Here is a 16,920-nt window from a genome sequence, read left to right on the forward strand (position 1 = left end):
GTGTCAGCAATCATTTGCATTGTGATTACGGTGATGGTTTTCAATTTGAAGGAATTGTTTTGTACCAAATTTTAAGCATGAGTTATTTTATGTACATTCGTTAGGACAATATTATGGAGTGGTAAAGTTTAAACTACTTGAGGATCGCAAATAGCAGTAATGCACACACAACCTGTTCAGCCTACGGGCCAGATATGCGGTGTTTCTGCCGCTCGTGGACCAGAAAAGCGTATAAAATGAGTGATTATTTGACACATATTTTTCTCAGATTCCCTAGTTCTGGTCGTCCTTTTTTATAAAATGTCCCTTTTTGCCGCCTATGTTCCAAAAAGCCTAGTTGGATTTTTTGAAATCAAAAGTTGAGTTTATTTTCCATGGCTCTTAGTCATAATTTATCACAATATTATTTATGTCAGTTATGACTAGTATCATTCATATAATATTATAGTCATATAAATGTATTCATCTCTCATAGTTGCCAAATATATATGTTTTTTTGGAAGGGAGTTAGTTACATTTTGACTTGGAGTATCCATCATTTTTCACGATCGGCGATTTTTCAGCAATTTTAGTTGGCAACTTTACTTGCCTTTGGCATTTTTGTTTTGGTTATATACGTATTTTTATGAAATAAATATGGTCAGCGTAGGTATTTATCGCTTGTATGACTTGAAAATTTTCTACCGGAGCAATTTTCGCGGGCTGGAACTATTGCAAGTCTCTTGTCAGGTTTGGGAATTTTAACCAGCAAAATGATTCCTTATAAACATGAGTTTTTCATGAAGTATTTATTCATGAAACTCACCAATATCCCAATATCAGAATTCGAATCAAGCAGTCCTTCGGTGATATCTTTAGCAACTGAAGCATCTTTGGTTACCTTCGGGAAGAGTAGATTCACCATATGTTCGACCAATGATTTACGCATGTTGTTGAACTTCTCTGCTTCGGGTCTTGGCGACTCCTTCAAAGTTGGCTGGCCATTAACTTCGAGGACTACGGGATGGAATGTTGAATTGAAAATCAGGTCGACTCCAAGCAGCTGAAAGCAATGACGACATCTATGGGGGAACGAAGAAGAAAATTTAACTGAGATATACTGCTCACATGACACAGTGAGACAACGTTTTGTTGCCATTGTTTTCCGTATAAAAAAATTATATTATTATTCGGCCTAAAATTCGGATAATAATTATCTGGAGGAAAGAGGGGACGTTACTTTCACCTACTCACAATTGGTGCGTGTGACTTTTCTCCGCATCACTTCATCAAGCACTGCAACTACTACTACTGTACCGCACACGCACCTCGTAAACACATTCCATTCATTCAAAAATCTCTCCCTCATGGTCTCATTAAAATATCCTAAAAATTTGACTGTATTCAGGAAAACATTTTTTTGAGGAAAAACTACTCGGAGTACACGGGAACTTTAATTACAACCACCCTGTATATATTAATAATCATATTTGTGTCATTATTCTGTTACCTTATATATATATATATATTTCACTATATGTTTTACATTAAAAAGATATTCATTAAATATATATTAATATCTTTCCAGTAGTTTTCTATTTTTCTGTCTGTAATTTTACCCTATTTCAAGGTACAAGACCTAATGTTGTACTTGGGAATATTTTAGCTCGCTCTTAAATCTATTCCTCATGGTTATCGTAGAACGGGAAGATAATTTAATATCATGATATCTCATGTAATATACAGATACACACCAAAAATGAATTAAGTGATATTTTTACGGTAAAAACTGGCTTCCAAAAAAATATTCTAAGGTATATCCGTCTCTCTTATATTTCCAATAACCGAAACTCAAAAAAAAAATTCCGAATACTCTTGATTTTCCCTCAAAAATAATCTACTGATGCTGAGGACAGTCACGTACATTCACCATTTGGCAATAGATGGAAGTAACGCTACCTCTTCCATTCCCCAAAAAAATTAACAGTTATTTCTGCCCGACCACGCTTTTACGTAGTTTAAGACCATATCTTATCAGACAAATTCAAACAATTTCCACCAAATACACTCATTGCCATAAAAATTTGCGCACCCAGAAGAAGTCGTCAAAATGAAACGAAATTTTACACATGTAAGTACTACGTTGATATAAGTAAGTGATTAGAAAATCCAAGAAAAAGGATCATTTATTGCAGAAAAAAGTACAGATGAACAGAAGTTTTAGTACTCTGTTGGACCCCCTCTAGCGCGAATGCACGATGCGATACGAGCGGGCATTGAGGCATACAAGTTCCGTATGATGTCCTGAGACATCTCGTTCCACAGTTGCTGTAAATGCGTCTCTAGTTCGACCAACCTCGTAGGGTGTCCAACTTGCCGTCCCAAATGATCTCAGATATGCTCGATTGGTCACAAATCTGGGGATAGAGCAGGCCAGGGAAGTGGTGGTAATGTGGCGGAGGCAGTCTTGTGACATCCTTGCTGTGTGTGGCCTAGCATTGTCTTGTTGAAAAATGGCTCCTGGGAGCCCTGCCATGAGTGGCAACACATGTGGCTGAAGGATGTTATGGACGTACCGCTGGGCTGTCATTGTGCCATGGATCAATATTAGGGGTGACCGTGTATCGTAAGCAATGGCACCCCATACCATGACACCAGCTGTGGGAGCGGTGTGTAGCTGTAAAGCGAAGGCAGGATTGAAGCGTTCACCACGGGGCCTCCACACACGAACACGATTGTCATCACTGCTCAAGTTGAATCTCGATTCGTCGCTGAAGACGACCTGGTTCCATTCCGTTGCAGTCCAATCCCGTCGTGCTCGACACCACTCCAAACGGAGGCGTTGGTGGGTGGGTGTCATTGGCAGCACACGTAATGGGCGCCGCGATACCAGATGTCCTTCAGCCAGGCGCCTTACAATGGTTCGGGAAGAGACAGGGGCCCGTAGTGAAGCTGCTGCCTGTGTCTGGATAGCGGCCAATGAGGCAGTTGGCTCTACGCGTGCGTTTCGGATGATGTGGCGGTCTTCTCGACGACTGGTCTGTCGAGGGCGTCCTGAACCTGGTCGCCGTGTAAATGACGTCTCTTCTGTCCACTGGTCCCAACACCTCCTCACAGTAAAATCAGAACGGCCTAGTTGACGAGCTACTCGCCGAGCTGACCACCCAGCTTCCCGATGATTCTTCCCCTATCAAACTCTGACAACTGCTCATATGGTCTTCGACGGCGGCGTAACGGCATGTTTACCTCAGCATTTCCTTTGCAAACGATTAAATACACTCCAGCAAGCTCTGCTTACCTGTTTTATACTCCAAGGAGAACGAAGTTCATCGCCCTCTAGTGGCATTACGCAATGCGCAATCACGCTGCATTTCTAATCATTTGCATATCTGCCCGACATGTACCTTCAGGCCAACTTTCGTTTCGATCCCACAATTATTTCTTGGTGCGCAAATTTTTATGGCAATGAGTGTAATAATCGCAGCGCTCATTATTAAAATAGCGAAAGATTGCTAAATATTTTTTTCCGCCATTCCGGAAGTGCGTGAACGGACATTCATACAGCCTGAAACTCAGTTGAAATGTACACCGTATAAAAGCGGTTCAATAATACCATTTCGATAAAAAGAAAAATTATTTTCCTCTTTGCGCTTATATACGAATGGTATCGAGATTATACCATTATGAAAACTGGGCATTTTTACGCTAATAATTAGCATAAACTTCAGCGTATGTACTCTTTCATCTTTAAAAAAACCATACAATATCCTGGAAAGACCAATAACGAGGGGAAAAACAAATGTAACATACAATTCCAACGAACAATTTTCAGCAGAACGGAAGAGATTATCCAACACGAAAACGGATAGTAACCGAAATATAAAAAAACCACTTTGAATAAATATTTATTATGTCGAGAGGGGAAAAAAAAAAGATTCTCACTATTAAACACTCGAAACAATTTTTGTTTCTACCTCGTTTTCTGCCCGTTTATTGTCTGGAAAAATTATATTTCATAATTTTTTCCCATGAAAATCAAGCGAAACAGTTGATCCTTTAATTAGCTTAATAACTGTGCTCATCTGGAGGAGCTTTAACAGCTGCATTACCACGAACGAACGAATAACATTGGTATGCAACAAATTCTGAAATTTTATTAAATGCAGCCATCTATTATAAAAATGAATTATCCATATATATATTAATTTTTTTTGGTTATTTCTCTGAAAGTGATGGAAGTTCAATTCATTAGTCATCCATAGAAACTTCCAATGAAGTTGTATAATCATTTAAATATAAAATACAAATATATTAAATAATATTTACAAGTTACTATAATATTTATAGTTACTTAGTTACTTCAAATTAATATTACCCTAATAATGAGTGTTGGATACTTATTATATGGGGTTTCCGGGCTAAAGGTACCCATGCTTAGTTATGAAAGTGCTGCACCGTCGATAGGGGGGGTTCCTAGAGGTGGATTAATAGTTTTTCCCCTTTTCTAGTCAAATTTTCACTATATCACTTATTCGTAATTAATATTTACTGCCCAAGGCTATGTCGCACTTAGCCACCCTCCTGTAAATACGCCTCTGTTTCTTAGTCGCTCTTTTGGTCACGCACCATACTTGCAAACTATCTGAGTCACTTTTTTACTAACTGATCCGGTCCTTCGCTCTCTTGGTTGTTATTTTGGTCGTTAACTGACCAGGTCCCCTGCACTCTAGGTAACTCTTTCGGTCATTCACTCACCTAGTCCCTCACAGTCTAGGTGGTTCACTGATCTAGTTTCTTTGTTTCTGGATAACTCTGTTGGTCACTCACATGCTTGCAAACTCTTTGAATAACTTTTTGGTTGCTTACTGACCTAGTCCCTGCTCTTTAGGCAAGTGAGGATCCGAGGGGGGGGGGCGATATAAGCGATCGCTCCTTTCAAAAGCCGAATAATATGAGAACAATTAGTGTCCCGAAAAATAAGGGGAGATCTGATTAACCTACACAATAAATCGCCTGTCCCGACACATTGTTCTGAATCTGCGCATGTCTCTAGGTCACTCTTTTGATCGCTCACTGACTTGGTCCCTTGCTCTTTAGGTCTTTCTTTTGGTCAGTAAATGAGTTACTCCCTCGTTCTCTCCGAGGTGTATTTATGGTCATATTGTCTGTGGGCTACAAAAATTTTACCGCCCTTTCTCCATTCTACTAATTTTCTTGACCACGCATTCTTCAAATCTGCCACCCTTCCTTGCTTCCCACATGGGCTATAGACCGCTAAGCAACCCTCCCCCCCCATCTTCCTATAAATACATCTCTGGGGGACTGCTGCAAGTTTCCTACCAAGGTCGCGCAAGAGGACTGTCGACAGCTGCTTTGAGATTCTCTTCGCAGCAGTTGCGCTAATTGACAGCATGAGGATGTCGTGGCTGGCTGAAAATCACTTTCAGTGGATTTTTTACTTCAAAATGCAAGTGAAAGAAGATCCTTTATTAAAAAAAAATCTCTCCACAGAGTACGCACAAACAATCAGGCATACAAAATTTAAAAGTCACGCATAATACGGTGATGCAGGTAGATTAAACTGCGGAGTTGTTTGCTTCTGAATCCTTAAGAAAGATGGCAGCACTTCTGGAACACATAACAGGCATTCTTTAGAAACGATATTAAACGATACGACACCTACATGACGCATTCTCACATTTACAAATTGTTAGAAGTTTCTCCGAGGAGTTTTTAATGGTTCATGTGCGGTTTAGTAGTAGTAGCAGTTCATTCAGGCCGGTTCAGTACATGCTTAGGCTAGCTGAGCTTCAATAAACTTGAGAAGGCAACTAATCTTGAGAATTTATCCTCTTCAACGCAACTTCAATTTAAAAGTAATCATGTGAATAATCAACTCTCACTACAGTGGAATCTTCCGATAACGGACACCCATGGGACCGAAAGTTTTGTCCGTTAACAGAAGTGTCCGTTAATGAGTCATAAAATAAGAGAGAGCTAAGGCCCGTTGACATTATTCCAGTGTTTCTCCACCTTTCTCGAACCAAGGACCACTAAAATGTCTGAAACAATTCGACGGACCATCAACTCACAGCTTGATTGGAGTGACCATATGACCCGTATTTTACGGAACATTTCTTTCATTTTTGCTGAAAATTTAATTTTTTCATGGAAATTAGCGATATTCCGTATTTTAGAGTAACAATTTCTTGATATGGTCACCCTAAGTATGAAGGTTCAATTTCTTCCTTGAACCTACAAGAATATTTCTAACATCAGTTGCATAAAATTGAAGAATTTTTCATCCAATTAAAATTAAATAATCAAGTCTTCCTTCGGACCACTTCTGGTCCTCGATCTGAACGGCAATAAGAATTCAGCCAATTCGAGGCATTTTTACAATAAAGGATATATTTAAGAATTTTCCAGAATCTCTGTCTCGAATTCCCCGGCATGCCGGCTAATGCGGGGAATACGGAAATTAATTTCCATTATCAACTCAAATTACCATATATATATGCCAAATCACCATGTTATATACCGACGAAAAAAATTAATTTTCAATAAATTTCCAATTGCAATAAAAATCTGCATTTTAAGAGAAAAATAGAATTTCTTTTAGCACAAGAATGTTCAACCCTTCGGGTGGCATAACTGCTTCGAGAAATGTCATAAAAATTGAGAAAAATACTGAGAATTCTAAGTGAGAAGTAAGAATAAATTCTAAGTGAGAAAAGACGAATAGAATCTTAATGAAAAAAAGATTGATAGATATTTATTTTCTTATATGTAAGAAGAACGTATAAATAAATATACGCACACGTAAGCTGCGTATATCTGCCAATCTGGGGACGACTAAACTTTGCGATGGAGGAATTTTCCTTTTGTTGTAATCCTATTATATGGAAATATATTCAAAATGATCGTTTTTCTTATTCCAGAAATCCTTCCGGGAGATTGCAAATAGAAAGGCATGCAAAGCAATCCTCTTCTACGAAACTTAAATTTATAAGTAATCATGTATGGTTCTCTCTCTATAAGCTATTACTTTTGGATAAATTCAGTTGGACACCCTGTATTTAATTTCTCTCAAAATTTATAGTTTCATATCAAAAATAACAAATAAAAAATATTTCCGTTATGATTCATAAATTGAAATCACAACAATGCTGGGGAAAGAACCACAGAAGAAATAATTAATTTCCATCACCACACAGCTCAAATTACTAAATTACCTTGTTATATACCTACGAAGGAAAGTAATTTCCAATAAATTTTCAATATCCATAAAAATCTACATATGAAATGCCAATGCCATTACGAGAGGCGAAAAAAAAAATTAAATAAATAAAACACATGGCGCATCTCGGAATTTTATGAATAGCACAAAATTTAAGAGAAAAATAGAAAATTTTTTTAGCACAAGAATGTTCAACCCTTCGGGTGGCATAACTGCTTCGAGAAATGTCATAAAAATTGAGAAAAATGCTCGTGAGAAGAGACTTGAACAGAATCTTAATGAAAAAAGATTGATAGATATTTATTTCCATATATGTAAGAAGAACGTATAAATAAATATACGCGCACACACATACGCTGCGTATCTCTGCCAATCTGCGGACGTCTAAACTTTGCGACGGAAAAAATTTTCCTTTTGTTGTAATCCTATTATATGGAAATATATTCAAGGATCGTTTTTCCTATTCCAGAAATCCCTCAGGGAGATTCCAAATAGAGAGACAGGAGAAGAAAAGCTATCAGGAAAAAGTGATGACCTACTATCATTTTATTTTACTTTATTTATTTTTTCAATTCGATATTTGCATGCCATGAACTTCAAAGGGACCGTTTATTTAAAAACAATTGAGCCCGAGTAAACTGATGCTAGTAGTATATTGGCTATGCGTATGTATATATATCAGAGTATCTTTCCCTGAAATTACTGCTGGAAATCTGGAATACTGTACACAGTAAATGGTTTTTGGAGTATTTATCTCTTTGTGTTCATTCATTGCTATATCTTTCTTTATTTTCGTTATCTCTTTCTTTGAGATATCTATTTTATTTTTATATGTAAGAGTAGGGAATGTGAAGTTTCTTAAAGGGAATAGAGAGAAGGGATTTTTTTTCCGGTTTTGATTATTTCTCATTGATTTCCATGAAACACAATTCCGACTTCTGTGACGGAATTCCCTGAGAGAGATGGATATTCCCCATACGAGAGTATCTAGAGCCATTGCGGAACGTTGGAATTTATTTTTTGCTTTAGGGTTTTGACATTCCTGAAGAGCCACAGGAATTGAAGGTTTTTCTTCTCTGTTATCGAAGCTTCCGCTGGATTGAATGGCTCTTTTCTTTCTTTCTAGGATTGGCCGATATCAGCGGGAATAAAATAATACGTTGATGGTGGTGCCCATTTTTTATTCACCGCGTGTCGTGTTGAATTCCTGGAGCACACGGTATGCATGATAACAATTTACACTGGTTGCTTTGATGGAGATCTCTATACAACGTGCTTGAAAATTCGAGCATTCTTTCGTGTTTTATATTCATGTGGAAACTTTCTTTTCAATTTGTAATGTCTTATTTATTGATAAATAAGTGATTCTCAATATATAAGCTGATTAAATTGTTGGTGCGCAGGGCCATGATTACGATTGTTAACATCGGGAGAAAATTTCTAACTAGAAAAAAAAAATTGAAATGACGTGGGGTTTTTCTCAAACATTTTTGAGGGGCTGAATACATGAATTAATTTCTTTTCACTGATTCTTCGTGATAAAATTGGCGAAATGAAGAACCTTTTCCGATAAGTCATTTAATATAATTAAGACAGATTCAGTAAAAAACTTTTGTGTAAAACTGATTTTTACTCTGTCCGGATGTTCTAGATGGAGATCAGGGATTTCCAACTTGAAACTTCTCGCGAAACTCTTGATTTTTATAAGTACGACTCGGATTTTTATGACATGTCATTTGTTTTGATTGACAGGTCATATTGCCAATTCACAAGTCATATTGACAAGGTCATATTGCCAATTCACAAGTCATATTGCCAATTCACAAGTCATATTGACAAGGTCATATTGCCAATTCACAAGTCATATTGACAAGGTCATATTGCCAATTCACAAGTCATATTGACAAGGTCATATTGCCAATTCACAAGTCATATTGACAAGGTCATATTGCCAATTCACAAGTCATATTGCCAATTCACAAGTCATATTGACAAGGTCATATTGCCAATTCACAAGTCATATTGACAAGGTCATATTGCCAATTCACAAGTCATATTGACAAGGTCATATTGCCAATTCACAAGTCATATTGACAAGGTCATATTGCCAATTCACAAGTCATATTGCCAATTCACAAGTCATATTGACAAGGTCATATTGCCAATTCACAAGTCATATTGACAAGGTCATATTGCCAATTCACAAGTCATATTGACAAGGTCATATTGCCAATTCACAAGTCATATTGACAAGGTCATATTGCCAATTCACAAGTCATATTGACAAGGTCATATTGCCAATTCACAAGTCATATTGACAAGGTCATATTGCCAATTCACAAGTCATATTGACAAGGTCATATTGCCAATTCACAAGTCATATTGACAAGATCATATTGCCAATTCACAAGTCATATTAACAAGGTCATATTGCCAATTCACAAGTAATATTGCCAATTCACAAGTCATATTGTCAATTCACAAGTCATATTGCCAATTCACAAGTCATATTGTCAATTCACAAGTCATATTGCCAATTCACAAGTCATAATTTGGTCATTTTCCGGAGCGATCGTTCATATGTTTTGGTCATTTATCAACAGATCTTTAGTCCTTTCATTCTCGGGGGGAGGGGGAAGGGAACCCCTTAGCTATGTTTCTGAAGGGAAGCCATGTATAGCACTTCAAACACTTGGGAAAGATCTTATTCATTTTGAACACAGTAAATCTTCGAGTTGAACGCGTTTCTGTCATGCCTGAAGTCAAGGCCGTAACTAAGAATTTTTTGTCAGGAGAAGGAAACTCGGTTTTTCCCCCCTCACATCACTGTTAATATTTTCAAAGCTCTATATTTTTCCATTAAATAATCAACGCTCGCTATAATGACCCTAATCGTTCCGTTAAAACAGACAAATCGAGTGATCGTCACCTCAAGAGAAAAACGTAGAATAGTCGTTATTTTAAAATAGTAGGTAGTTTTCCTACCGGTCGTTGTGATGGAATGGTTGCTACAACGTGGGGACATTATAAAAAGCGTCGACTGCATTTTGAAGTATAAACCATTTCTTTCATTTATCACCTCCCTCAGGATATTTGCTCCGCCAAATCTCCTTTCGTAGTTTATGTGAAATGATCTCTTCCAAAACTTTTTAGAAGAAATTGAATATTTTCAGAAGAAACACAGTAGGACACATTGCACTCTTTTTCACATTTGAAAATACATCTCGTAATTCAGTGGGTGCAATTCTAGAACGCTCTGGAAGAATACTAATAGTGCATAAGGTAGGCGTGGCTTCCATTCAAATTCGGTGATATTTTTAAATCAAAAATATCATTTAACAATTTTTAATTATGTAAATCGATGCATTTGCAATTTTTTTTTTATTTAACAAAATGAAAATCAATAACTGAAAAGAATAGATAAAATAATGAACAAAATTATGAGAGGATTGAGATGATATTTTCATATTTTAAGGTCATATTTCTAAGATTTTTAGGTCATAAAAATCCGGACCTTGCTTGTAAGCAATGTCCGGATGTTGTTTACCTGGAAAATCTTACAAAAATTACTTTGAAAAATTATCTAAAAACAGGAAAAAAAAGTGCCCAAAAAATTAGAAAAAAAAAGCAATCAAAATGACAAAACGAAGTTCTTATGAATCTGACTCTATTCGAAAGAAAAAGTTTTGATAACATCAAAATCAATGACAATTTTTTCTTACCATTTACATTTCATCAAAAATTACATATGCAGTATTTTCTAATAAACGAGTTATATATTAATTCATGAATCTGTTACAAACACTACTACTGAACTGTACCTCATTCATGCACTTCCTTACATGCACACATTCCTCAGCGGAACTTCTAATGAATAGGTACCTGGCGGAATGTGTGTTCTTAAAGTATGTATGGCCCCTAATATATTGTGTTTGGGCTGGGAATCGATTAAAAGTTTTAACAGGTTAATCAAAAATTTTAATCGAGTAATCGAATTTTAATCAAATATTTTGTTGTAAGTATATATAACATTAACTGATGATATAAAATATTTTTCATTCATTTAATGCAATTAATCGCCAGATGTAAACAAATGTAGTAAATTTCTACGTAAAATACGTAGAAATTAATCAACTGCTCACTTGAAGCAATTTAAAATGTTTAACCTATTTTGTCACATTCTGGTGTTTCTTCTCTTGGATCTTGTCGTTTTGTTTAAAAAATCTTTTATTTTAGTTCAGTCACTGATTTCGAAACCACTTTCGATTATAATGTGTTGCTTGTTTTACTGCATAGAAATTCCCCCAAATGATGCATGTGAGGAGAGGAGCTGATGAAGTGCCAAGAATAGGAAGAACTACTGTTCATAGTGGAGACAACAAATTTTAGTCTTTGAACTTAATTTGAAACTGAAGTAAGTCATCAGCTTTTTCGTTGAATAGAATTGCATTTCGCCATGCCAAAAACGTGATAAAAATAATGATTCAAATATTTTCAAATATGGTCATTTATCCAAAATACTATACGTAAGTGCATAATTTAAGACATCCAATCGGTTTCGTTAAACAAAGCAAGTTAAATTTCAAACTTTTTAAGCAGATTTTAATTGAATTGATCGAGTCCGCACGCCTGAGAATCAATCTTGTGTTTACCTAGATGGGTAGGAACATTTTTCTCCAAGTGCTCAATGCAATCTGTATTCATAATATTTTTTCCAATCCTTTTTATTGTCAAAAAATTTAAAAAAGTGGAAATATATCCCGAAAATGCCCCAAAACTTGAAAAAATACTTTAAGAGTGAAGAAAAAATGCAAAACATGTAAAAATTTTCAAATGGCATCAACATCCGGGCTCTGGTTATAAAGCTGTTGCATACAACCCTTGATGATAATGGGACTGTTCCACGAAACTCACACGAATTTTGAATTTTTATCAAAAAAAAAAAATTGGTCCTGTTGCCGTCTCAACAGCCTCACAGCCCTAGGGCAGGAGAAGTCACCAGTGGGAGGAGGACTTCGTCATCACCTCGGAATTTACATATTTATTGCCATAAATCATTGCGTCAGATCTTATCGTGGTGTGTGTGTGTGTGTGTGTGTGGGTGCAGGAGATCCCTGTTATGCGAGGGTGAAACTCTTGTGCGTTATGGCACAAAGTATATATTTGGTTGTCCTTTTTATTATTCTTTGGTGGCACAAAATATATATTTGGTTGTCCCGTAAAGTACACGTAAATTCTCCAATTCAAGAATCCTCCTCACTTCTAGTGGATAAAAAACTTAAAAAAAAAACATAGTTTTTTTACAACTTATAGTTTCCTGATAAAGCAGAAAATGACATTCATAACTAGTTTCTGGTTACTAAATTTGAATTTTAGAATCAATTTTTTTAAATTAGATGTCTTTTAAAAGACATTTACAGATTCAGTAGTATTCTATCATCTGAAGGAATTGAAATGAACAATTCTAAGTTTTTTCTTGATCTTTAAAAACGGGTATTTTCAACATTTTGTAGTGATAAGCATGTATAAGCTCCGGTGCTTTTTTTTAATGCACAGGGTCACCCGGGGAACCTCGGATGCATAAGAGGGTCTCGTGATTTCTTGAGATCTGGCAATATGATTTTCGCGAGTAAGTGTGTAAACTGGTTGGCTGACACGAGGTGGAAATCCTGCCATCCTATTGAAGGGCGTATTCACGAATAAAGCGCACTGTTTATAACCATCGCCAGAAGAAAAGCACCCGCGCAAGAACTCTGACATAATTATGCTTAAACTGAAATAAAATCATAGTGCTAATCATTGAATCATACGATGTTCAACTGAGTTGTCGGTGAATATATATATTTCCTGAGTACGAAATCAAACACCCATCCTCAATGGTTCAAGTGACCCTCATAAGCGAAGGTCTGGCAGGGCTCCAGCACTGTACAGGGCCTGATTCGAGAATTTGGTGGGCCATAGTGAGCACCGAGATACTCACGGGAAAAGGAAAAATTTTATCCCTACATGAAATGTGCCCTCTTTTTTCCTGTTGTATCTCCGTGCACAGGACTTTAATATCTGTGCGGATGACAAAATAACATGCTACCTTATACAATGTACGGAATTTTTTCCTGCGTAGCAAAAAACTCTGTGTGAAGGAAGCATTCGCAGACTCTGAACGTCAATTTTTTATTAACTTATTCTCCATGAAATACACAAAAAATGAATAAATAGACATAAAAATATTGACAAAATTTCCCAAATACGTCTGTCAATAACCAATAGACGGGTAAATGTAAAATTTTATCACCAAAAATAAGCCTTTTAGAAAATATTGAAAATAGCAAGAGTTTCAGCATTTCATTACATTTCACGTAAGAAACATAATTGAATTGGAACCTGTTTTGCCACCCATCAAATAAAAACACAATTTAATTCTGCATGTTTTATCCTTATCATTTTACAATAAAAAGACAACAACTGTTAAAATTCTAGGGCAAACTTGATATTTTAATTAATATTATTGCTTATAAAATATTTATTTGATATAATAACGATGTTATTTTGTTTATTTTGTACATCAATAGAAAACCAGTCATCAATTCCAATCGAAAAATTATAACAGTTATGTTTTTAGTTAATAGGTGACAGCAGAAGTTTCATAATATTTCTTATATGTAATGAATACTGTTTGTCAAGTTCAGGGGTTTCCAACCTTTCAGACATTACGGGCAACATTCGAACTTCCCATGAAGTTCATGGCCCCCACTTCCTGCCACGAGGACCGCCAATCCAGATTTTTCACGGGTCTCTCTGTTGGGATTTTATAGTGTGAACGAAAAATGATGAAATCGGTATCCTGGTAGTCCGGCTTCAACCAAGTCATATTACAACATAGCGTTTCGAATTGTAAGATGACATCCAGTTTCACAAGGACTTTACATAATGTACAGTGGCGAATGTGCCAACGGACGGAAAGATCTTTTGAAAATTAGAGTTTTTACAACTTTGAATTAAATTTCCGTCTTTAAATTTCTTACCAAATCTTCAATGATTGGTGAAAAATTCCGAAAACTTTTGAGTCAAACATCTTCATTAATAGTGCATTTAAAAATATGCAATTCATCGTAAATGACTTCTCAGAGCCCCATTTAAATTTCACTAAAATTCACTTAATTCAGAAATTCTAGTATAATTCTCTATTCAGAAAAAAATAAAGGAATTAGTTTTTTAATTTAATTTCTTTATTTTTTATGTATGTGACACTTTGGAAAATTTAATGCATTTTGAGTAACTGCACGTCATTTGAAAACTTTTTGTAATTGGAAGTATGCTTCTAAAGTCAACGGTTGCGGAGATATCCGCTGTGCAAACAATTTGGGACAGCCTGTATAGAAGGAGAAAATATCAGCTTAAACTTGTATAAATATTATCTTCATTTGAAAAATAATAATGAAATCAAATGCAGCTTATGATGATCCATACTGAACATTCTGAAAAATATTACGAGATACGTCGCGATTACTATGAAAGCAAGACTGAACATCGTGAACTCGAACCTTTTATGTTGCGACAAAATGCTTATTTTGAAATTTTCCACCTCGTGCCAGAAGCATGAATGGGCAAATTTCCAAAACGTGGCAAATGACGTTTGGATATTTACTCTACCCATGTTACTCTATGGGTGTCATTTCTCTAAAATGGTTTGTAACATGCGCATCAATTGGGGTTAAACATTGGAGTTTTTGGCAAAACTTAGATAGCCAAATAAGGAGATTCAACGAGCTGATAAACCGAAAAAGTGAAAATTTGCACATTCATGCTTCTGGCATTAGAGGGACGATATGATAGAAAAAGACACATCAGCAAATGGATCACGTGCCTACAGAAATGGCCAAAAAAAAATTCACGACATGATATAATGATAATTGATTTGTAAAAAAGAAAAAATAATCCACGAATTTCCAATACAAAAAATCAAAGGAAAGGCTTACACGTCAAAGTCTGTATTCGATGCTGTAGTAGAAAGTAGAGCCGCTTCTACGATAAACAACATCTGAAGTAATACGTGGTAAAGATTCTTGATTGCCGTCTTGACAGTTTGTGATCCGTGATTCTTGGCGATGTAGTGCCATAGCTCCGACAACAACCATATTCTTCCCGATATCTGTAATGTAAATCCAAGAGAGAAGGAGGGGGAAAAAGTATATAAGACGAATATAGTGAAACCTCGCCACAACGATACTCAATATAATGATAAATCTCTCTACAACGATGTTTCTTTTCCAAATCTTGATTGGAATTGCCTCTAATGTTAAACTCCTCTCGATACAACGATATGTTCTTTACTACCGTAAACCCCACTATAACCATATTTTTTGAAGAAATTCCGAAACCACCATAACAATATTTTTTATATTTTACGTAAAATCACCTTTAATACATATTTAAATTTCTAACCAGTTATCGTTCTTTTAAGAGGGTTCAATAACAAAAGTGTTGTGTGGTAACTCTACTACAGAGTGAAACAACTACAGTAGATTCTTTCCAATCCGGTACGTCAGATCAGGGCGTGCGGGATTACTGGAAGTTAATTGAAAAAAAAAACCCCCCATTTAAACAATATAAACTTCTGCGCACAGACATGCAGTGACATGATTTACTCTTCAATGTTCGAATAAAACCCGCCTAAAACATCGGGTTACTGAACGGGCCGGAGTAGCGAACGTCCGGATTATCAAGAGTGTACTGTAACTGAATTTATAATAGTATCCATATTTTTCAGGCTGTTATGCCAAGGCATTATGGCTGTTTGGCATAACAGGGCTGTTACGCCAACGAAAACGTTATGCCTTCGGAGGAAGCAGAGGTAAGCTGAACTACCTCCGAAGCTTTAAAGCATAACAGCCATTAAAGCTTCTAATTTCTGCTTATAGAAATTCGAAGCCTTCTATAAGCAGAAGTTTCGTCCACTTCTGCGGTGGACATCATCGGTGCAGGTGGCAGCAAGCAAAGAAACGAAACGACCTCCTTGGAAGAAAGAGTGTGATGTTTCAGACGCTTCTGCTGAAGACGCGAAAAAATCAGCCTCGTCGTTGTGGCGTAGAAGTGACGTGTCGATGTTGAATAATGTCGTAACTGAATTTTATTAATTAGAAATTTTTGGTGGCGAATAAGTGCATTTTATGGTCTTACTAATAATGCCATCCCAGAAGAGATGCCAACAACAGCATAAATTTGGTGGCGCCTGATGATAATATGCTACCTCTCAATACAGTGGAATTTCGGTTATCGAGCTTAATTTGTCCATGAATGTGCTTGTTTACCGAATCGCTCGTATATCAAATCAAACTCTCCCCCCTCCCCCATAGGTATTAATGGAAACTCGAATAATTCGCGTTCCACAATTATTCATTCACATAAAAATGACTGACAAAACGGCATTCGGTCAATAATACAACAAAATAATAATATAACCAAAATATATATAATATAAATAACGCTATAAATGAACATACAAAAAGTACAATAATACAAGTTATGTACAAATATACAATTATACAACAATAAAAGTACAATAAGTACAATACAAAAAGTACAATTTACTTACTCTAAACGACGAGCGAAAGGAGGACAATCGGTTAGGACGATTCAATAGTACTTTCTGTTGTTTCAAAACTTATTCTTTTTTATGTGGCTTTGAAAAGAGAACCTATCCA

At 36.1% G+C, this 16,920-nt stretch overlaps 1 protein-coding gene across 1 annotated transcript in view; it reads right to left on the reverse strand.

Moving 5' to 3' along the window:
• The window catches only part of LOC149070467 (cadherin-like and PC-esterase domain-containing protein 1), a 168,238-nt gene that overhangs the window by 56,537 nt on the left and 94,781 nt on the right, over nt 1-16,920 (reverse strand). Inside the window, exons 9-10 of the mRNA XM_089248967.1 lie at nt 15,196-15,368; nt 806-1,061 (exon numbers count right to left, since the gene is read on the reverse strand). Of these exons, the coding sequence (XP_089105093.1) occupies nt 806-1,061; nt 15,196-15,368 (429 nt within the window). The remainder of the gene's footprint in view (nt 1-805; nt 1,062-15,195; nt 15,369-16,920) is intronic.

This window comes from Pholcus phalangioides, unplaced genomic scaffold (assembly GCF_987345545.1).
Source record: "Pholcus phalangioides strain wild (caught in Gottingen) unplaced genomic scaffold, Ppha-v1.0 ptg000021l_1, whole genome shotgun sequence".
Lineage (NCBI taxonomy): Eukaryota > Metazoa > Arthropoda > Arachnida > Araneae > Pholcidae > Pholcus > Pholcus phalangioides.